Source organism: Ranitomeya imitator, chromosome 5 (assembly GCF_032444005.1).
Source record: "Ranitomeya imitator isolate aRanImi1 chromosome 5, aRanImi1.pri, whole genome shotgun sequence".
Lineage (NCBI taxonomy): Eukaryota > Metazoa > Chordata > Amphibia > Anura > Dendrobatidae > Ranitomeya > Ranitomeya imitator.
In genome coordinates this window covers 609,932,248-609,955,461 of record NC_091286.1, presented here as the reverse complement: position 1 = coordinate 609,955,461, position 23,214 = coordinate 609,932,248, and the positions used below count along the sequence as shown (strand labels likewise).

General features: G+C 42.1%; 1 protein-coding gene across 1 annotated transcript in view; it reads left to right on the top strand.

Annotated features, from left to right (window-relative positions):
* Window positions 1-23,214, top strand: part of EIPR1 (EARP complex and GARP complex interacting protein 1) — a 279,911-nt gene that overhangs the window by 166,212 nt on the left and 90,485 nt on the right. Inside the window, exon 5 of the mRNA XM_069728039.1 lies at window positions 16,953-17,052. Within this exon, the coding sequence (XP_069584140.1) occupies window positions 16,953-17,052 (100 nt within the window). The remainder of the gene's footprint in view (window positions 1-16,952; window positions 17,053-23,214) is intronic.

Here is a 23,214-nt window from a genome sequence, read left to right as displayed (position 1 = left end):
CAGACAGTCTGGAGCAGGAATTACACACTAGATTTGCTGTTAGTCTGCATTATTAAAAGACACTTACCGTTCTATAAGGACGTTATTCTGTAATTACCCGTATGGACATAATCTTGTTTAACTGGTTCTCTGGGAATAGAAAAAAAATAACTAACGGGAATGTGATTAAAAGTATTTAAGTAATTATTTATAATTAGCAAATCACCATCATTTATTCTAGGGAGGTAATCACTATAGAATGAAATTGGCCGCTGCCTTGTTACACTGACAGCATCCTGTCCTAGAATTTTGGGACAGGTGCATGTGAGCATGTGCTGTGGAAAGCTCTGCGAAATGTGTGCACTTTGAAACTATACACCAGGGGTCCCCAACTCCAGGCCTCGAGGGCCGCCAACAGTGCAGGTTTTCAGGATTTCTTTAGTATTGCATCGGTCGTAATGTGATCATCTGCACAGGTGATGATTCCAACCCCTGTGCAATACTAAGGAAATCCTGAAAACCTGCACTGTTGGCGGCCCTCGAGGCCTGGAGTTGGGGACCACTGCTATACACATTTATGCTATCTGGTTCCCAATACCAGTCTATGTATCTCCCCGCTTTGTAGTGATAGAATGGATCGAGACCGTGGAAGGTGTTCACCATGTTCTGGAGATTTCGGAAATATACACGATGTATAGCTAGGATGTATAATATTTCCATAACTCATTATGGAATTATGCTTCTAGAATGTTCTTGGCAGCTTCAGCATGACTCTATATTGCAAGCAATCATTTGCCCTGCTATGAGATGGCTCAAGGCATGAGTTCTGTCAATCTCAGCCTTTGGAGGCTAGACGCCTTTCCCCTTTCTGAGCTAGATGCCAGCTTTCTCCTTGAGGCTTTGAGAATATTGGACTTCCTGCTGAGTCCCTGCAGGACAAAGAAAAGGGGAAATCAGGTCAAAAATAATCTCTTGATCTGTCATAGAGACACTTGTAAGAAGATCAACCTGGTGAGTTTCGTGGACCACCAATGATGCCAAGAGTGAAAGTGTTCTATAAGATATGAATCTGTTACTGAAAGTCTGGCAACAGATTTTGTGAAAACACCAATGATTTGGGTATCTGTGATACATCAGACCGTTTTGACTGGATTTCTACTTTGGATCTAAACCATAAAGTACAGTATATAGACAATGGAGCAGATCATCTGTTGTGACTGTGTCTCTAAAAATGCACCATATTTTGGTGCAAATTGTTGCATCTGGTTAAACACCTTTTTTATTTGTAGCATGTTGAATGCAGTTTATCAAATGTAAAGGGTTTGGCTTTATTGGGAAGGCTTGGATTGGCCAGAAAGTTAAAATGGCTTAGGATGTGCCAAACTTTTGGTGTAAAAGTAAGTGAACTAAGTGGTGGAGGAAAGTTAAAGTGTGGATGCCAAATATATCATCCCAGCATGACCCATAGGGATTGAATGGAAAAGTGGTTGAGCATGTGCACTGGTCCACAGTTCTAACCGAGATAGACGTTCCCCGGTGCTGGCCCCAACAGTAAGACCCCCATCTATCAATAAATTATTGCCTATTCTGTGGATAGATAATAGCTTGTTTTCACCGGACTTCCCCTTTAATAGGGAGGGGGGAAGCAACAGAGAATCTGAAAGTGGAATTTGAGTAATATTTTGTGGATAGATTGACAAAGTTTACCTCTGTAAAGTGGCGTTAGACTTTTACAGAGTTTATTGGTAAATCATGTTATCCATTTTAGAACAGGTGCAAAAACAACCAGGACGATTATGCGCCCCACTTTATGGAGATGTAACTTTCTATCACTTTGTGCACCACTGTAATGGGTGAACATAAAGCATAGTGTACAGCCATCTTTAATTGCCAGGAGCTATACTGGAAACTTTGTAATGACTTGCACCTGGTTCCGAGATGAGGTGTTCTTAAAATTAAACCAGCCATAAAATATACCGTAAAGAGGCGATAATGCACTTTCTGCCTCATTGACCTCATTTAAATGTTTAGCTTGGTGAGCCTCATTCATGTTCATATACTATATGGAAGTAGACTCCTTCATAGTCCTCTACTCTAAGAAAAACTTGGCCTGTAATACGAGATGGAAAAAAAAGTTTGTAATGGGGCATCTAATCCGTGTAAGCGTCAACCACACGGACCCATACAAGTCAGTGGGGTCATTCATTCATGAGACCTGTGTGACCAATCCTGGAAATATCTTGTGCGTATCCTATCTGGGCCAGTATTTCTTTCTTTATTCTAGCCAACACAGACTTGAGAAATAAATAGAATGCATCTGCTTTTTGTGAATACAAAGTTTCACAGGATTGTGAGAACATAGTGCAATACTTCGTGGTAGAAGGGGTGAACAGAGAGCAGACGATGTCAACCCTAATATTTGTCAGAAGCAGCAGCACAGCCAGCTACGTGACGGGATGGCACAGACTCTACAGTGACACGGTAATGTGTAATGACTAATGAAGAGTTACTTCAATTTGCATTTTGGAAGCAGATGAAAAGTGAAATCTGTGCACATGTGTACATTACTTTAATTCTGTGTTGCAAATATATTTAAAGGGGTTGTGCGTAACTCGTAAGTTATTATTGATTTGTACCATGAGTGATAATTTACTGATCCTCTGGAAGTCCAGCCCTAACTAAATGGAGCGGAGGTCATCGTGCACACCATTGCTCTATTCATTGTCTGTAGGACTGCTGGAGATAGTCGAGTGCTATGCTCAGGTCTCACAGACCATTAGTGAGTATGGTGCACAAACTTGACCTCCATTGTAATCAAACAGGGCTGTGCGGAGACCCATACCCTGGATCAGTGGTGGTCCGTCTGATCCAGATAAGTAAACTTTTACCTTTTAGCCCCACTGTAGTGTATATGGAGTACAAAGTGCTCGTGCTTTACATGATTAGCATCATTAGGATCTTCTTCTGCGCTACATGAGCAGCAATGTGACGTGCCGAATCACACTGCATCTTCTGTGCGGACGTTTTCTATTGCATTTTTACAAGAGCTTTGACTTTGCATAATGCCGATAAGTGGAGAATGGCGCTTTCAGTAGATCAGCATTTTGTACATCATATACACTACAATGGGATTAAAAAACATTTTCATGGAAATTCTACATTATATAGAAATCACTATGGGCTGACTTGACCAAGTCAAACCCTTAGGCGTCAGGCTGATGTCACTTGCCCGTGAATTTGTTATAAAATGTTTAAATCTACTTTAGAGGGAATCTGTCAGCTGGTTTTTACTATTTCATCTGAAGGTCGCATGATGTAAAGAAAGAGACCTAGAATCCAATGATGTATCACTTAGCTTACTGGGTGCAGCTGTTCTGACACAACCAGAGTTTTTAGATTTAGCAGAGCTCAGAATGCTAACCCCGCCAACACCAGGATCCCTGTGTACATTGTTCATGCACAGTGAGCTGCTTATCATAGAAAGGGGCGGAGTTGGATGAGTGCCCGTGCACCAGCTAGTCACAGCAAATGATAATGTCCTATTGATAAACAGCACACAGCCTGCCATGTGACACATCGTTGAATTCTGTGTTTTAACCCCCATTTCATGCTGTTTTCAAATTACATATAAAAAAACTGCTGACAAACTCCCTTTAAAAGGGTATACACAAGTATACCTCTCCAAAAAAGTGTTACCACCTATTGGAGACTAACCCTGTGAAAAAAAGCACACAGATGAACCCTATCGATGTGGTTAATCTTTCTAAAATGGAGTAAACAGAAGAAATATTACATTTCCCTTATGACTAGATAGACTGATGGAAATGGGGCAGGTGGTGTTCCCAAGACTCATGTAGAGGTACTTGTCCTTGCGCCTCTGATCCACCTCTCCGTTGATTTCTGCGTTGACGTGCTTTGGTCATATGATAGAGACTCGGGCTTGATCCCAATATATATTGAGACCCCATAGTCAGAAGATTCTTCTGTTTTCTGTGTTTGTTAAAAAAAAAAAATATATATATATATATATATATATATATATATATATATTGATTGTCCATTTGCTTCAGTATTTTTTCAGAGTCGATCAAGGGCAATTTGTCATCAGAAAATGATATATCATTGTAATCACAATTTTATGTTACATACTTTTTAAGAATTTCCTTCTTTAAAAAAATAAATAAATACAATTTTCTATGCCTCTCGCTATATTGAAAGATAATCACTTAATCTTGCAATTTTCATTCATCATAGGCTGACACTTTCTGCTCTGTATTACTTTTCAGCATCTCATGATCATCACAGGCAGGATTACAATGAGATAATATCTCCGTATCTCTACATAATACAGAATTCTCCGTTCTCAATAGGTGATGCTCACAGCTTACCTCTTCCCCTTCCTGCATAGTTACTTCTGCATAGTGAATGTCTAGAAATCTCTCCTACAGAAAACACGTTTCTATAGTCTTTGTGGTTCCTACATATCTTTGAGAGCTCAGCAGCTCAGACGAGATGGCAGTCCCATAATCATGTACAGATTGGTGCAACGTGACGTTGGTGGATGTAATGAGACATGCTGCCCCAGATGTGCTCGATTAGATTCAGGTCTGGGGAACAGGCAGGCCAGTCCATAGCATCAATGCCTTTACCATGCAGGAACTGCTGACACACTTTAGCCACATGATGCCTAGCATTATCATGCATTAGAAGGAACCTAGGGCCCAGTACACCTGCGTATGGTCTCAAAATGTGTCTGAGGATCTCATCGGTACCTCTGGCGAGCACATGGAGGGCTGTGCAGCCTCCAAAGAAATGCCTCCAGACACCATTACTGACCCACTGCCAAACAGTTCATGCTGGATGATGTTGCAGGCAGCAGAACGTTCTCCACATCATCTCCAGACTCTGTCACGTCTGTCACATGTGCTAAGTCTGAATCTGCTCTCATCCGTGAAGAGCACAGGGCGCCAATGTCGAATCTGCCAATCTTGGTGTTCTCTGGCAAATGCCAATAGCCCTGCATGGTGTTGGGCTGTAAACACAACCCTCAATTGTGGATGTTGGGCCCTCATACTACCCTCATGGAGTCTGTTTTTGACAGTTTGAGCTTCCACATGGATGCTAGTGGCCTGCTGAATGTAATTTTGCATGGCTCTGGTGCTGCTCCCCTTGTTCCTCTTTGCACAAAGGCTAAGGTAGCCATCCTGCTGCTGGGTTGTTGCCCTTCTACGATCCCATGCACGTCTCCTCCTGGTGTACTGGCCTGTATTCATCTGTTCCATGTTCTAGACCAGTGTTCCCCAACTCCGGTCCTCAAGAGCCACCAACAGGTCATGTTTTCAGGATCTCCTTAGTAGTGCACAGGTGATTGAATGCTTGCCTGTCCAGGTGATGCAATTATCACCTGTGCAATACTAAGGAAATCCTGAAAACATGACCTGTTGGTGGCTCTTGAGGACCGGAGTTGGGGAACACTGCTCCAGACACTACTGACAGACAAATCTACCCTTCTTGCCACAGCTCGCATTGATGTGCCATCCTGTATGAGCTGCACTACCTGAGCAGCTTCTGTGGGTTATTGCCACTGCCTCATGCTAATGTACACTACCGTTCAAAAGTTTAGGGTCACCCAGACAATTTTGTGTTTTCCATGAAAACTCATACTTTTATTAATTAAATAATTTGCCAAATGAATTAAAAATCTAGTCCAGACATTGACAAGGTTCGAAAAAAAAAGATTTTATTTGAAATAATAATTTTCTCCTTCAAACTTTGCTTCCGTCAAAGAATACTCCCTTTTGCAGCAATTACAGCATTAATAATAATAATAATCTTTATTTTTATATAGCGCTAACATATTCCGCAGCGCTTTACAGGTTGCACACATTATCATCACTGTCCCCGTTGGGGTTCACAATCTAGGTTCCCTATCAGTATGTCTTTGGAGTGTGGGAGGAAACCGGAGTACCCGGAGGAAACCCACGCAAACACGGAGAGAACATACAAACTCTTTGCAGATGTTGTCTTGAACCCAGGACCCCAGCGCTGCAAGGCTGCTGTGCTAACCACTGCGCCACCGTGCTGCATTGCAGACCTTTGGCATTCTAGCAGTTAATTTGCTGAGGTAATCTGGAGAAATGTCACCCCATTCTTCCAGAAGCTTCTCCCACAAGTTGGTTTGGCTTGATGGGCACTTTTTGCACCATACGGTCAAGCTGCTCCCACAACAGCTCAATGGGGTTGAGATCTGGTGACTGCGCTGGCCACTCCATTACAGATAGAATACCAGCTGCCTGCTTCTTCCCTAAATAGTTTTTGCATAATTTGGAGGTGTGTATTGGGTCATTGTCCTGTTGTAGGATGAAATTGGCTCCAATCAAGTGCTGTCCACAGGGTATGGCGTGGAGTTGCAAAATGGAGGGATAGCCTTTCTTATTCAATATCCCTTTTACCTTGTACAAATCTCCCACTTTAATATTTACAGCTGGTTAAGAAATGATATTTAAAACTTAGCTTTTATTGCTACTTGTGAGTAGCAATAAAAGCTAAGTTTTAAATATCATTTCTTTACCAGCTGTAAATATTCAAGAACATATAGGTTAATTTGGAGTATTGTCCTCGCTGATAAAATCTCCCACTTTGCCAATACCAAAGCAACCCCAGACCATCACATTACCTCCACCATGCTTGACAGATGGCGTCACACACTCTTTCAGCATCTTTTCAGTTGTTCTGCGTCTCACAAATGTTCTTCTGTGTGATCCAAACACCTCAAACTTGGATTCGTCTGTCCATAACACTTTTTTCCAATCTTCCTCTGTCCAGTGTCTGTGTTCTTTTGCCCATATTAATCTTTTCCTTTTATTAGCCAGTCTCAGATGTGGCTTTTTCTTTGCCACTCTGCCCTGAAGGCCAGCATCCTGGAGTCACCTCTTCACTTTAAATGTTGACACTGGCGTTTTGCGTGTACTATTTAATGAACCTGCCAGTTGAGGACCTGTGAGGCGATTTCACAAACTACAGACTCTAATGTACGTGTCTTATTGCTCAGTTGTGCAGCGGGGCCTCCCACTTCTCTTTCTACTCTGGTTAGAGCCTGTTTGTGCTCTCCTCTGAAGGGAGTAGTACACACCGTTGTAGGAAATCTTCAGTTTCTTGGCAATTTCTCGCATAGAATAACCTTCATTTCTAAGAATAAGAATAGACTGTCAAGTTTCACATGAAAGTTCCTTTTTTCTGGCCATTTTGAGACTTAAATGGAACCAAAAAAATGTCATGCTCCAGATTCTCAACTAGCTCAAAGGAAGGTCAGGTTTATAAGTTCTCTAATCAGCCAAACTGTTTTCAGCTGTGCTAACATACTTGCACAAGGGTTTTCAAGGGTATTCTAACCATCCATTAGCCTTCTTACACAGTTAGCAAATACAAAGTACCTTAAGAACACTGGATTGATGGTTGTTGGAAATGGGCCTCTATACACCTATGAAGATATTGCATTACAAACCAGACGTTTGCAGCTAGAATAGTCATTTACCACATTAACAATGTATAGAGTGTGTTTCTGAATCATTTAATGTTAGCTTCATTGGAAAAAACTGTGCTTTTCTTTCAAAAATAAGAATATTTCTAAGTGACCCTAAACTTTTGAATGGTAGTGTATATCTAGAGGTGAGTGCAATGGCAAAATGCATAAGTGACCAAAACAACAGCCAAAAAGGATGAGAACAGAGAAATGGTCTGTGGTCACCGCTGGCAGAACCACTCCTTTTATAGGGCTTGTCTTGCTAATTGCCTCTAATTTCTACCTGTTGTCTGTTCCATTTGCACAACAGCAGTAGAAATTGATTCACAGTCGGTGTTGCTTCATAACTTTACAGGTGAATTTCACAGAAGTGTGTTTTACTTGGCGTTACATTGTGGTGTTTAAGTGTTCCCTTTAATTTTTTGAGCAGTGTTTATCACTCTGGTTTTCATTGATTATTAAAATTGAAAAAAGCAGAAATTGGATGCATTCCCTTTCAGCATAATTTGTCATCCTATTGTTATTTGGCATGGCAGGAAGAGATCTTTAAAGAGTTATTTCCATTTTAATTCATAAATATTGTTGGATAGTACTTGTAAATACTGACAATTGCAATTTACTATTTCTTTAAATTTTCAGCCAATCTTGAGATATTAATTTTTGGTTTACAGCTCGTTTCCTTGGAGACCGACCACCACTGCTAGACAGCAGAACATACTCAGTGCTTACAAACTCATTTCTGCCGACCTTGTAAGCACTGTTTTGACGTTGGCCAGGACCATTAGAGCGCATTGTTACCGCCTAATCCTGGGTAGCTTTTGCACAGTGCTTACAAGCTAGACATCAGCATTGGCCGGCAAGAAGCAGTAAATATATATATAAAAGTTTCTATCTCCAAAACGGATTCAAATTTTAATAATCAGTAAATTGCAGAAATGCCTGCTTTTACAAGCACTATCCAGCAATATGCATGTATGATGATTTCAATGAGTGCCTGCAGTAACCTGTAGTGAAATGATGGTCACCCAGAGAGGATGTCAGGTTGTTGCTGGGCAATACTATCGAAAGACTGCAAGAAAGAGGTAATTAAAGCTTTAGCATTTTGCAAATATGCGATACAGGTTAATCGGTACCTTCAGTGTGAATGACATTTGTGGTGAAAGGTCACAGAGATGATGCATCTGGTGGGAATCCGCATCCAGACTGCACTGCATCCTGTCCCCTCTTCATTCTCCGCTGGGTTTCTGTTTATAGCTCTGGCTGCTCCAGGATGGAAGACTTGCTGGTAATTGTCAGCAAGGTTAATGACTGAAGGAATATGTATGGCAGAGGGATCCATGTGACTGATCCAATCAGTATGCTTTTCATTCAGTCCTGAGGAGCAGATAGAACCGTGATGTTTTTAAAGTGTCGTCTGAGGAAGTAACAGCTGGGAACCGAGCAAATTGCAGGTCTCCTGATAGGATCCGTGCGTGTGGAGCAACTACTGCAAAGTAATGTGCACTCTTGGCCAGACGCTGAAACAAGGTGACCGAAGAGTGAATGAGTGACTTTCCAGACTTCTGCTCGTGTTTTGTGTATGCAAATGTTATGTACCAGAAATATTTTGTAAAATAAAAGTAAAGTAGATATTATTTTACAAAATAGGGATTTTGTTGAGTGCCAATGCACAATCACACGGGTAACGTACAAACCAGGGAGACAAATACCTGAACCTGGCAGGTCCCTGTTCAGACTAGGAAACATGCCCCTCTCTGGCCCTGGTGTGTCTCTGCCTGAGCCCAGAGTTTGGCACCCGAAGATAGCGAAATGGCTCCACCACTCAACGGCGGCTTACCCTGAATGTCCTTAGCACCTCCTAGGATCGCTAGAATAGCATTTCCCTCACACACAAAACATCTGCAACCAACAAAAACTGCAGCAAAGTTAATAAATCCAACACAGCCTATCACCAGCAGGAAACAGCAAGTAGGGGAAGGTATATAAAGCTGCACCCGAAAGGTGATAGGACAGACAGAGTAAATTATAAATGTTATCCAAAACCGAAAGAAAGATAATGGAGCTAAAACACCCAAGAGATGTATCTATTGTGGCTCAGCGGAAAGAGACGCCGAACACAGAACCAAGGGTTCTAATCCAGAAGTGTGAATACAGCTTATTAAAGGGAACCTGTCACCTACTTTTTCGTATATTAGCTCATTTTTGGCCTATAAGCTGCGGCCACCGCCATCAGGGGCTTATCTACAGAATTCTGTTATGCTGTAGATAAGCCCCCGATGTAACCTGAAAAAGGAGAAAAACAAGTTAGATTATGTTCACCCAGGGGCGGTCCCAGTGCGGTCCGCTCCGATGGGTGTCGTGGTCGTGGTCCTGTGCCTCCCATCTTCATACGATGACGTCCTCTTTGCTTCCTGTCTCGGCTCCGGCACAGGCGTACTGATTTGCCCTGTTGAGGGCAGAGTAAAGTACTGCAGTGCGCAGGCGCTGGGCCTCTCTGACCTTTCCGGCACCTGCGCACTGCAGTACTTTCCTCTGCCCCCAACAGGGCAGACAAAGTACATCTGCGCCGGAGACGCGACAGGAAGCAAGGAAGATGACAACATCTTATGAAGATGGGAGGCGCCGGACCTGGACCACGACGTCCATTGGACCCGGACCGCCCCCGGGTGAGTATAATATAACCTGTTTTTCTTATCTTTCAGAATACATTGGGGGCTTATCTCCAGCATTACAGATTGCTGTAGATAAGCCCCTAATGGCGGTGGCCGCCGCTTACATACGAAAAAGGTGACAGATTCCCTTTAAGCTTTGTTACATATTCTGCCGCGCTTTGTAGACATCAATCACTCTCCCCAGCGGGGCTCACCATCTAATTTTCCTGTCTGAATATATATGGATTATGGAAGGAAACTGAAGTCCCCAGAGGAATCCAACTGAAAACTGGTGAGAACATATAAATTCCGCTTACAGATGTTGACTGCAAAGCAAGAGTGCTAACCACCGAGCCACCATGCTTTTGTCAATATTTCCCCATCTGCTGGGACACTTACCATGGCCTAAAACGTGGACATATTCATGAGAACGTTTCAGTTTGAGGCCTATGTTGGATCTTATATCAGAGCCCCATACACTGGGTTGGAACATTGCTGCAATTTCTGCAAAGTGATACTGTAGGTCTGTAGTAGAGCTTTAATGAAATGGGGGTTTCGTCATCTGTATTTCTTGATGGGAACATTCCCTTAAAGGGAATCTTTCAGCAGGTTTTTCCTACCTCATCTGACAGCAGCATAATGTAGGGAAAGAAGCCTTGATTACAGTGGTGTATGACTTAGTTTACTGGGTGCAGCAGTTGTGATACAATCAGAGTTTTTAGATGTGGCAGAGCTCAAATGCTAGCCCCACACACACCACTGATTAGCAGCTTTCTATGTACATTGTATACTGACAGTAAGCTGCTAATCTCTGCTAAGGGCGGAGTTGGACCTGGAGCCATGTGAGCTGCAATCCTGTAGTGATATTCTCCTGCTCATAAAACACTTACTGTATTGATACCACAGCACACAGCCTAGCAAGAGATATATCACTGAAATCAGTGTCTCATCTCCTACTTCATGCTGTCCTCAAGTTAAATAGCAAAAACATGCTGACAGATTCCCTTTTAAGCCTTGTGAAGAATCACTTAACTACACTGAAAGGGCAATACGTGACAGCACATCTAAGAAAATGTCTGCCACCATAGTCATTACTGTATGTCGCGCATCTCCAGTTCTGACAGCCTCCAGCGAATCCTATAGACATATGTGGGAATAGTATTAGCAGATCTGTTTTTTTTTGCTGCAGTTTTATCAGCTTTAGATTTCGGGTTTTATAACCCTTTAAGCCCCCGTCCCCCCCAGTTACCGCAGCCAGGCATGGCGCACACAGCTCTGCTGACCTATATGAGGTGTGGGGGAATAAAGCATTAGTGTTTCTGCCTGTGAGTACCCTAGTAAAATGAGGCAGGACGTCAGCAGAGCTCCTCCGGCTGTGAAGTGCGGTGAAACTGATGCTGTTAAGGACACAAGAAAGATGAAGTCGTGTTCTGGTTATGTGCACGGTCTAAGCACAGCAAGACGGAGAGAGACAGCAGGCACTAAAATCCTTTGCAAGAAGATAAATTAGAGCAAGAAAGCACTCAGTGGAAATCCTGTGAACAGCATCAGCAGCATTTTCAGGAGAAAACAGCGGCAGCGAGAACAGCCTGGCGGGTTTTAAAGGTCACATCATCTTTCGCAAATTATAAATCAGTCAGAGAGAATTAGCCATCCAGGATGCTCTTGTCTTTCCACAGGAGTGCTTTTCTGCTGCAATGCATTAAATTACAAAAAAAAAATATATCCCCGGATTGCCTGGATAGTCAACCGGAACGCTGGGAGGAGGAAAATAGGGATGAATGTCCTGTCTCCAGAGGGTACAGGTGGAGCGCCAGTGTTAGCAGCCTACCACCCATCCACCACAGCCCTGCCCTCTGGTCCCCCATGTCATAATGGACATGTCACTACTATTTGCTGCTCCATCCGTTTGTCGCATGTCATAAACATTAGTAAATGACTTCCTTGGTGGCGGATTGACCCTGTACTAGCCGCCGAGTGGACTCAGTTGGTAAAACTACCAATGGTGGTAAACCAATCCCTATGGGGATGAAAAACTCACAAACAAATTGGCCAAAGGGCAAAAGGACCCCTATCATAGAAATTGTGAACAAAAATTAACGATATTAAAATGAACCCTAATTATTAAAATTCCAAATGTGGTTGTACACTATTCTAATATTGGTGATATTAAAGGGGTTGTCCGGTCCAGATTGATAAGTCTGCAGTCACTCCGTGTGACTGCCGAGTTATGAATCCCTCCAACGCACGCACTGTACGCCGGTTTCTGAGCGAGGACTGGAGGGTATGTATGGATTATACATAATCCCGGCCAGACCACAACTAGTGGGCACACCTCGCTCCATAAACTTGTATGGAGCGGGACCATGACCAGTGGACAGCTGCGTCACTAGTCAGGTATGTATGTGTTCTACGTATGCCTGGTCGGAGCCCGACTAGTGGGTGCAGCTTCGCTCCATACAGGTGTATGGAGTGAGGCCGCATCTACTGGAATGGCTCCATCTGGGGTATGTATAACTGGTCCCAACTCAGAAGCTGGCGAATTTTGGCAATGCACAGTGCATGCGCTGGGGGGATTGATAAGTCTACAGTCTCACTGAGTGACTGCAGACTTATCGAATTGGATCGGACAGCACCTTTAATGATATCCCAATGTAAAAGATCCTGTTTTGGTTCACCATTATTCATTCATTATTAATTTGTCTTAAACTCTGTCACAGCTTCAGTCCATGAAATGATATTGGGTACATATATATTTCTAGCTTAAGTATACAGCTACATTGTCCATTGAAATATAGCTCAAAGCCTCCCCATCGTGTTCCACCTAACCAGCATCATCAGAGGGATTCAGCTAGTCTGGTTTTATTCATCTGATGTCATAAACGTAATGGACAAGAGAACAATTAACTTGATAGAAAGGCAAAATTAGCAATTGTGTAAGTACACAGTGCTATATAATATGCTGATTGTAATATAGTAAGAAAATAAAAACTTGGGAGTGCTTCATTAAGCTAGGTATCGGGATTGCCAAAACAACATTTTAGAAACTAGAATGAATTCTAAAGATTATAAGTACTCTGTCTATTGTTTAATATATTGATATGAATATGCATGATCTTCAATCTTAAAAAAAAAAAATCTGAAAAGAATGTTCTCCTTTTTTAGACTCATCTATAATTTATGGGCGTTGGTTAGCCCTGCTTTCTACGATTAGTAGGGCATGTTGTGCTTGTCAACACATTTCCAAAGTTTGTTGTATATGTACATTGCACGCCAGGCGTGCGTGTATAGAGTGGACTCAGGAGTTCACGCCATTCTTGTCCACACTTTCCCTTTCCAAGGCTGTTCCCATTGCTGTCAGAACTATAATTTTTGTTACATCACCTTTGATGGCGAGAATATCACATTGGGAATGTGCACCCTGAGTCTTTTTGTAGTGTTTTTCGAGCTAAAACTGAGCAAAAGCTCCATGGTTTTGATGAGCTTTGAGATTTGGAGAGTTTCTGCTCATTTTCTGTTCCAAAACCCCCTCAAAAGAAAGCACAGGTTTTGTGAAAAATACTATCTTTGCCTTAGAACCACTACATACTCAATGGGTATCATTGGGTTCTTGTTTGAAAGACCTGGCAAGATGTTATATATACGGAAGTGAAATGAAGCCATTGTCATATTGACGTACAAACATCGGTCCATAGACACCATTTCGGAATGGTTTGTAGGACTCCTGGTTTTTAAAGACGATCAAGACATTCATCAATATCTGCGTGTAAAGTGATCCTTTCCGCTCTACAGCTATGTGTTTTGGTTTGTTTTTTTTTGCAGATTTAATAGCAGATTGAAACCTGCTGTACGTCAATTCTTGCCGTGGTTTTCACCCATACTAATGTGTTTGGAAAAATACGCAATGAAAACACTTGTCAAAAAAGCGAGTATTTGACATCACATTTTTCCTGCCCAAGCATCGAGATTTTACATCAGAATTTCTACAAGGAAAATCTATTTTCTGCACCAAATCCATGTGAAAAAAAAAGCAACAAAAACGGAATCTGTGCACATAACTTATTTTTTTTTTTCTGGTTATTTGTTCTGATGGTGAGATGTAGAAAACAATGGCCCCAATCTTTAGGAATAATCTTTTTAGAATTAAATTATGTATTTTTTAACTATTTGAATTTTGTTTTCTTTTAATTTATGTTGAAATTGATGCCAATGAATTTCCTGTGTTTCTGAATCTCAAAATCCTCCCCACACATATTAACTAGTTTTTTCCCTACACCGTTAAATAAGTCTACAATTTTCTCTACCTACTGGTCGCTTACTGATCTTTCATATGACCTGTAAAGGGAACCTGTCACTAGTTTTTGAGCTTATGAACATAAGGAACCACCTTTAACTGCTTCTCTGCTGCATTCCACAAATGTACCTATCAGCTCCTAACACCCCTCCCTCCGGTATACCCCCTAAAAATACCATTTCATATGCTCATGCACTGTATGTAAATAAGGATGGCCCGGACCTGATAGACTTCCTTGATGCGACGTCTGCCCCACTCCCTGCTCCTAATCTTGTCCTCCTGCTTTGATGTGAATGCGTCATCCACATTGGGTTCATCTTGTCTCATTCTGCTGGGGTTGTTGTGCAGAATGGACTGTGTTGGAGCTGGTGAGTGACCAGCCAAACTGTGAGCTGTAGCTGGGAGAGAGACAGACCAGGTTCTCACTCTGAATGGATACTGCACGGGTGAGCTAGGGAAGCTGAGCAGTCTGTGTGTTGGCGCTGCAGAGTTACATATAGAAGCTGCAGCCTGTTCAGTGTGGTCTGTACATGGAGTTGAACAATTCTGTTTGGCGGTGGAAGCTGCTGGAGCTCAGGCTAAAAGATGACACCGAGACTGGTAGGACTGTACTTCTGTGTGGAAAGTTCGCTTAAAGGGAACCTGTCACCCCCCCCCCCCTGGCGTTTGTAACTAAGAGAGCCACCTTGTGCAGCACTAATGCTGCATTCTGACAAGGTGGCTCTTTTAGTTCGGGTCCCTGGCACTGGGGGGGGCAGGTCTTTCGTCCTAATCCAGATGCCTCACATCCGTCACTCATGGCCTCTGCGCGCCGGGCTCCGCCTTCTCTTCCTTCAGTATCGTCACCGGCGCCTGCACTGTTATTTATTTTTCGGGCATGCGCAGTTGCGCTGCCCTTCAAAATAACAGCGCAGGCGCCAGGGATGCTACTGAAGGAAGAGGAGACGGTGTCCGGCGCGCAGAGGCCATGAGTGGTGGATGTGATGTGTCTGGATTAGGGGGAAAGACCTGCCCCCCCCCCCCCCCCCCCCCCGGACGATTTCACAGATATGAGGGACAAATTTCAAAAGCGATTATTGTAGCAGTGCCAGGGACCCGAACTAAAAGAGCCACCTTGTCAGAATGCAGTATTAGTGCTGCACAAGATGGCTCTTTTAGTTACAAACGCGTGGGGGGGGGTGACAGGTTCCCTTTAAGTATTGCGACTCCTTAGGAGTAGTTTGTAAAGTGGGATTAATGTGGTCTTGCTTCCAACACATTTAGGAGGCTGTAATGGCACAGAGAATATAAAAATCATAGAGTAGGACTGCCCCATTATGAGAATGCCTTGGCGTGCTGGGGTGGCTCAAAGAATTGATCAATCGTTTGCTAAATGTCTCATTTTGATATACAGTTAGAAATTAATTTGTGCATGTGCACTTTTGTATTGCGTTCTGACCACAAGCAGCGCTGGCTTCTCCGCTTTCACATTCTAATGTTGTCTAATCATTGCTGCTAATATCAGTATCCCCGAGGAAGCAAGTGTTTACACACGCGAAACGCGCGTTGGGGCTCTCTTTAGGTCCTCGGACCTCCTCTACTTATCAATATGGGTAAGAGTGCAATTCAGTAATCTACCTCACTTGCTTTGCACTAACACTTTAGTTTACACTGGCTCATTAACCTGACGGACTTATGGAAATGGCAATTATATGAGCTAGTTAGCTCAAACATTATTATGTCTATTTGATTGCTTAATACCCTTGTCTGTCTTTGGTAGAACAAAATATTTCCTCAGTATTGATTATATTTATTATACTACTAGCGTGGTCCACCAGGACACCTATATTTTCTTTGTCATCTCTTGTTCGTGGTTTTATCTTTTCAGATGTTGTTTTGTGTTAAAAGAATCATGTTTTTGTCATTAAACGCCTGTTTCCGTATTGCTTGCTACATCTCTGGAGTGACAGCCATCCACACAATTTATATGGAATTTTTATTTTGTGTGGATTTTGCTTAATATATGTCCTATGAATATATTGCGAATTAATATCAGAATGTGCCGGACACACCTCTATGAAAAGAAGAAAGGTAGCACCCAATTCATAAAAATTCAGGAGGAATAATAGAGGAACGGCACACTGCAGAGATTTATGGAAACTTAATTCAGCAATGTTATTTTATGGCAAATACTGCGTAAAACAGATGTATCTGACATGGTGATGGGTCTTTTTTATGATAAAGCTGGAGCCACTTATGGCCACCGTACTGAGCGCTTAGGAGCTTATAGTGTAGGGTTTTCTCATTGATTTTGATTTGTGAATGTGATCCAGTAGGCTCCTGGGCTTCTCTAACCCTTTGTGATCCCTGGATCTGAATTCTTTCACTTTCTGTGTAGCAGCAGATTTGGGGCCCCAGATTAGAACCTTAAATAACACCATGTAAATGTAGGACGTTCACATTAAACATCTCGGTCTCATAAGGTGAATTGTATCAGCCCTTACGGATCTTTCTCTGTTTCTTTTAGTGTCACTTGGGAACCATTGGGCGACGGGAAAAAAGTGATGTCTCTGGCGGATAATTACTTGATGATCTGGGATTTACAAGAAAGCTCTACAAAAGCTGCGGTAAGTAAGCCTCGGAAAGCTACGTTTCTACCTTATTGTTTGTCATGTTGTTTGTGGGAGGCTCGGTGACGGCTAAACCTCATTGTCACATAACTTATTGTTTGTAGGAACTCCCTAATACAAGCTTAAAAGGGTCATCCAGGACCGTGTAATAATAACTTAGGGCGTAAGAACTAACAGGCAGGTAGTTGCTATCCGCCTGCCTGTTGTAACCAGCGTGTCTGCCGCCACAACACAGTCACAGTCTGCTAGTGCCAGCGGTTCAGCGGCTTCCACCGGTGTTGCGGTGACGGAGCAGCGGCTTCTCTTCTGCCTTCCCCTGTTTACAGGACATGTCTGCCGGCGTCATACTGATTGGCGGCCAATTCCCTACTGCCTAACTGTGGGGTCAGCTGTCAAGCAACATGGCGTCGGCAGTCACGCCCCATTGAGGGAGCGGCCCGGAAGAAGAAAAGCTGCTCTGTTGACGTGCAGCAACTGAATCTCCGCTCTGAGCCCGACGCGGGGAAGAGGAGGCCGGTAGTTCATTTTGTTAGGAACTATCTGCCTGCTTTTTAGGCCCATAGTAAAAAAAAAAAAAAAATAAATAGTCCTGGACAACTCCTTTAACCCATTTTCAACTGAGGGTTTTTTGGGGGCTTTTTTTTTGGCGTTTTCAGTCTCCTTTCTAGTTCCAGAGCTTTAATATTTTTACATTAAAAAAACTCATAATGACCTTTATCACATGACCATGTACAGGTCCTTCTCAAAAAATTAGCATATAGTGTTAAATTTCATTATTTACCATAATGTAATGATTACAATTAAACTTTCATATATTATAGATTGATTATCCACCAACTGAAATTTGTCAGGTCTTTTATTGTTTTAATACTGATGATTTTGGCATACAACTCCTGATAACCCAAAAAACCTGTCTCCATAAATTAGCATATTTCACCCATCCAATCAAATAAAAGTGTTTTTTAATAACAAACAAAAAAACCAACAAATAATAATGTTCAGTTATGCACTCAATACTTGGTCGGGAATCCTTTGGCAGAAATGACTGCTTCAATGCGGCGTGGCATGGAGGCAATCAGCCTGTGACACTGCTGAGATGTTATGGAGGCCCAGGATGCTTCAATAGCGGCCTTAAGCTCATCCAGAGTGTTGGGTCTTGCGTCTCTCAACTTTCTCTTCACAATATCCCACAGATTCTCTATCGGGTTCAGGTCAGGAGAGTTGGCAGGCCAATTGAGCACAGTAATACCATGGTCAGTAAACCATTTACCAGTGGTTTTGGAACTGTGAGCAGGTGCCAGGTCGTGCTGAAAAATGAAATCTTCATCTCCATAAAGCATTTCAGCCGATGGAAGCATGAAGTGCTCCAAAATCTCCTGATAGCTAGCTGCATTGACCCTGCCCTTGATGAAACACAGTGGACCAACACCAGCAGCTGACATGGCACCCCACACCATCACTGACTGTGGGTACTTGACACTGGACTTCAGGCATTTTGGCATTTCCTTCTCCCCAGTCTTCCTCCAGACTCTGGCACCTTGATTTCCGAATGACATGCAAAATTTGCTTTCATCAGAAAAAAGTACTTGGGACCACTTAGCAACAGTCCAGTGCTGCTTCTCTGTAGCTCAAAAGTGGCTTTACCTGGGGAATGCGGCACCTGTAGCCCATTTCCTGCACACGCCTGTGCACGGTGGCTCTGGATGTTTCCACACCAGACTCAGTCCACTGCTTCCTCAGGTTCCCCAAGGTCTGGAATCGGTCCTTCTCCACAATCTTCCTCAGGGTCCGGTCTCCTCTTCTCGTTGTACAGCGTTTTCTGCCACATTGTTTCCTTCCAACAGACTTACCATTGAGGTGCCTTGATACAGCACTCTGGGAACAGCCTATTTGTTGAGAAATTTCTTTCTGGGTCTTACCCTCTTGATTGAGGGTGTCAATGATGGCCTTCTTGACATCTGTCAGGTCGCTAGTCTTACCCATGATGGGGGTTTTGAGTAATGAACCAGGCAGGGAGTTTATAAAAGCCTCAGGTATCTTTTGCATGTGTTTAGAGTTAATTAGTTGATTCAGAAGATTAGGGTAATAGGTCGTTTAGAGAACCTTTTCTTGATATGCTAATTTATTGAGACAGGTTTTTTGGGTTATCAGGAGTTGTATGCCAAAATCATCAGTATTAAAACAATAAAAGACCTGACAAATTTCAGTTGGTGGATAATGAATCTATAATATATGAAAGTTTAATTGTAATCATTACATTATGGTAAATAATGAAATGTAACACTATATGCTAATTTTTTGAGAAGGACCTGTAAAGTACTGAAAAACTGGAGAAAATGTATTTTCGTGGTGGAGCCAGTGTTGCTCAGGTTATTTATTTATTTATTTTATTCCATTAACTGTTTGGTAAAAATTACCTGATAACTTTATTCTTCAGCTCAATATGATTATGGCTATACCAAATTTATGTTGTTATATATATATATATATATATATATATATATATATATATATATATATATATATATATATATATATATATATATATATATATACAGTGGGGCAAAAAAGTATTTAGTCAGTCAGCAATAGTGCAAGTTCCACCACTTAAAAAGATGAGAGGCGTCTGTAATTTACATCATAGGTAAACCTCAACTATGGGAGACAAACTGAGAAAAAAAAATCCAGAAAATCACATTGTCTGTTTTTTTAACATTTTATTTGCATATTATGGTGGAAAATAAGTATTTGGTCAGAAACAAACAATCAAGATTTCTGGCTCTCACAGACCTGTAACTTCTTCTTTAAGAGTCTCCTCTTTCCTCCACTCATTACCTGTAGTAATGGTACCTGTTTAAACTTGTTATCAGTATAAAAAGACACCTGTGCACACCCTCAAACAGTCTGACTCCAAACTCCACTATGGTGAAGACCAAAGAGCTGTGAAAGGACACCAGAAACAAAATTGTAGCCCTGCACCAGGCTGGGAAGACTGAATCTGCAATAGCCAACCAGCTTGGAGTGAAGAAATCAACAGTGGGAGCAATAATTGGAAAATGGAAGACATACAAGACCACTGATAATCTCCCTCGATCTGGGGCTCCATGCAAAATCCCACCCCGTGGGGTCAGAATGATCACAAGAACGGTGAGCAAAAATCCTAGAACCACGCGGGGGGACCTAGTGAATGAACTGCAGAGAGCTGGGACCAATGTAACAAGGCCTACCATAAGTAACACACTACGCCACCATGGACTCAGATCCTGCAGTGCCAGACGTGTCCCACTGCTTAAGCCAGTACATGTCCGGGCCCGTCTGAAGTTTGCTAGAGAGCATTTGGATGATCCAGAGGAGTTTTGGGAGAATGTCCTATGGTCTGATGAAACCAAACTGGAACTGTTTGGTAGAAACACAACTTGTCGTGTTTGGAGGAAAAAGAATACTGAGTTGCATCCATCAAACACCATACCTACTGTAAAGCATGGTGGTGGAAACATCATGCTTTGGGGCTGTTTCTCTGCAAAGGGACCAGGACGACTGATCCGGGTACATGAAAGAATGAATGGGGCCATGTATCGTGAGATTTTGAGTGCAAACCTCCTTCCATCAGCAAGGGCATTGAAGATGAAACGTGGCTGGGTCTTTCAACATGACAATGATCCAAAGCACACCGCCAGGGCAACAAAGGAGTGGCTTCGTAAGAAGCATTTCAAGGTCCTGGAGTGGCCTAGCCAGTCTCCAGATCTCAACCCTATAGAAAACCTTTGGAAGGAGTTGAAAGTCCGTGTTGCCAAGCGAAAAGCCAAAAACATCACTGCTCTAGAGGAGATCTGCATGGAGGAATGGGCCAACATACCAACAACAGTGTGTGGCAACCTTGTGAAGACTTACAGAAAACGTTTGACCTCTGTCATTGCCAACAAAGGATATATTACAAAGTATTGAGATGAAATTTTGTTTCTGACCAAATACTTATTTCCCACCATAATATGCAAATAAAATGTTAAAAAAAACAGACAATGTGATTTTCTGGATTTTTTTTTCTCAGTTTGTCTCCCATAGTTGAGGTCTACCTATAATGTAAATTACAGACGCCTCTCATCTTTTTAAGTGGTGGAACTTGCACTATTGCTGACTGACTAAATACTTTTTTGCCCCACTGTATATATATATATATAGTCACTGTTTAAAATAAAGAATTACAGTTATGAGACCCAGACCTATGATAAATTTTTGGAGTACATACAACTTTCTGATTGCTTTTTATTCAATTAAATTAAAATTGTCAATTCTAGTATTTTTATGTATTTACGTTTTGTTTAGTTCCATCTTTAAAGTTCTGACATTTATGGAAGTAAAAATATTAAATTTCAAAAACCTGACCGGCACATCCAAACATAGACTAAGTGTGGACAGGTGCTGAACCTAGAGTCGCCAACTCGTATATAGTTAAGTAAATAAGGCAGCACACTGCAGCGCTAGAAATGTATTCTCTAGCCTTCTGATCGTGCACTCCGCCTCCTAGCCACAGGTGTTTTAATTACAGCAGGTCCCATACCCCTCCACAGAGAGAGAGAATTTTAGTCTAAGAAGAGGTTTCACATGTACCCATTCAGATGGAGACGTTTATTCTCAGCGAGGTAAGGCAAGTGTAGGACCTGGTATAAGAGAGATGCCGTAAAGGGGCTACCAGGTACACATAAAATTGGCCATTTTTATGCGCTAAACGCTCTTATTTTTCATATTTCTAGTGCAGTAATGCAGTTCAAATTTCGCATTTCCAGTTTGCATGTTCTAGCGCTGCAGTGTGCTGCCTTATTTACTTAACTATATACGAGTTGGCGACTCTAGGTTCAGCACCTGTTCACACTTAGTCTATGTTTGGATGTGCCGGTCAGGTTTTTGAAATGTATTCTCTAGCCTTCTGATCGTGCACTCCGCCTCCTAGCCACAGGTGTTTTAATTACAGCAGGTCCCATACCCCTCCACAGAGAGAGAGAATTTTAGTCTAAGAAGAGGTTTCACATGTACCCATTCAGATGGAGAAGTTTATTCTCAGCGAGGTAAGGCAAGTGTAGGACCTGGTATAAGAGAGATGCCGTAAAGGGGCTACCAGGTACACATAAAATTGGCCATTTTTATGCGCTAAACGCTCTCATTTTTCATATCTCTAGTGCAGTAATGCAGTTCAAATTTCGTATTTCCAGTTTGCATGTTCTAGCGCTGCAGTGTGCTGCCTTATTTACTTAACTATATACGAGTTGGCGACTCTAGGTTCAGCACCTGTTCACACTTAGTCTATGTTTGGATGTGCCGGTCAGGTTTTTGAAATGTATTCTCTAGCCTTCTGATCGTGCACTCCGCCTCCTAGCCACAGGTGTTTTAATTACAGCAGGTCCCATACCCCTCCACAGAGAGAGAGAATTTTAGTCTAAGAAGAGGTTTCACATGTACCCATTCAGATGGAGACGTTTATTCTCAGCGAGGTAAGGCAAGTGTAGGACCTGGTATAAGAGAGATGCCGTAAAGGGGCTACCAGGTACACATAAAATTGTCCATTTTTATGCGCTAAACGCTCTCACTTTTCATATTTCTAGTGCAGTAATGCAGTTCAAATTTCGTATTTCCAGTTTGCATGTTCTAGCGCTGCAGTGTGCTGCCTTATTTACTTTAGTAAAAATATTAAGTTAAGGATATAGAGAGAGTTTAATTGGAGCTCCGTACAGATCTCTGCAGTTACAGCCTGCTGCCAGCTTTATTTTACAGCCAGCACCTGCACTGGATGCAGCGTCCTGAATTGTGACATAGACGTAATTATGAAGGGGTTAATGTCTAAATTACTTACCGTACTTTTCACAAGGTCTGAATCCCAAATTTGCCCACGTCTCTATGGGCTAGTACACGTAGCTTTTGTTGATACATTTTTTTGGGGGTATAGAAAAAAGTAGCGTTTTACAGTAACAGCAACATTTATTTTTATTTTAATCACCGCAGGTCAATTATTTTTTAATTTTTACAATTGTTTTTCTCCATTAAGAAAAATGGCTTAAATAATGAATTACACATTATTAACCACATCACAAACAGAAATTTTAGCTGTGGTTTTCTGGTCATGTATTGCATTTTTCATGGGCAGACAGAATTATTATTTATACTATG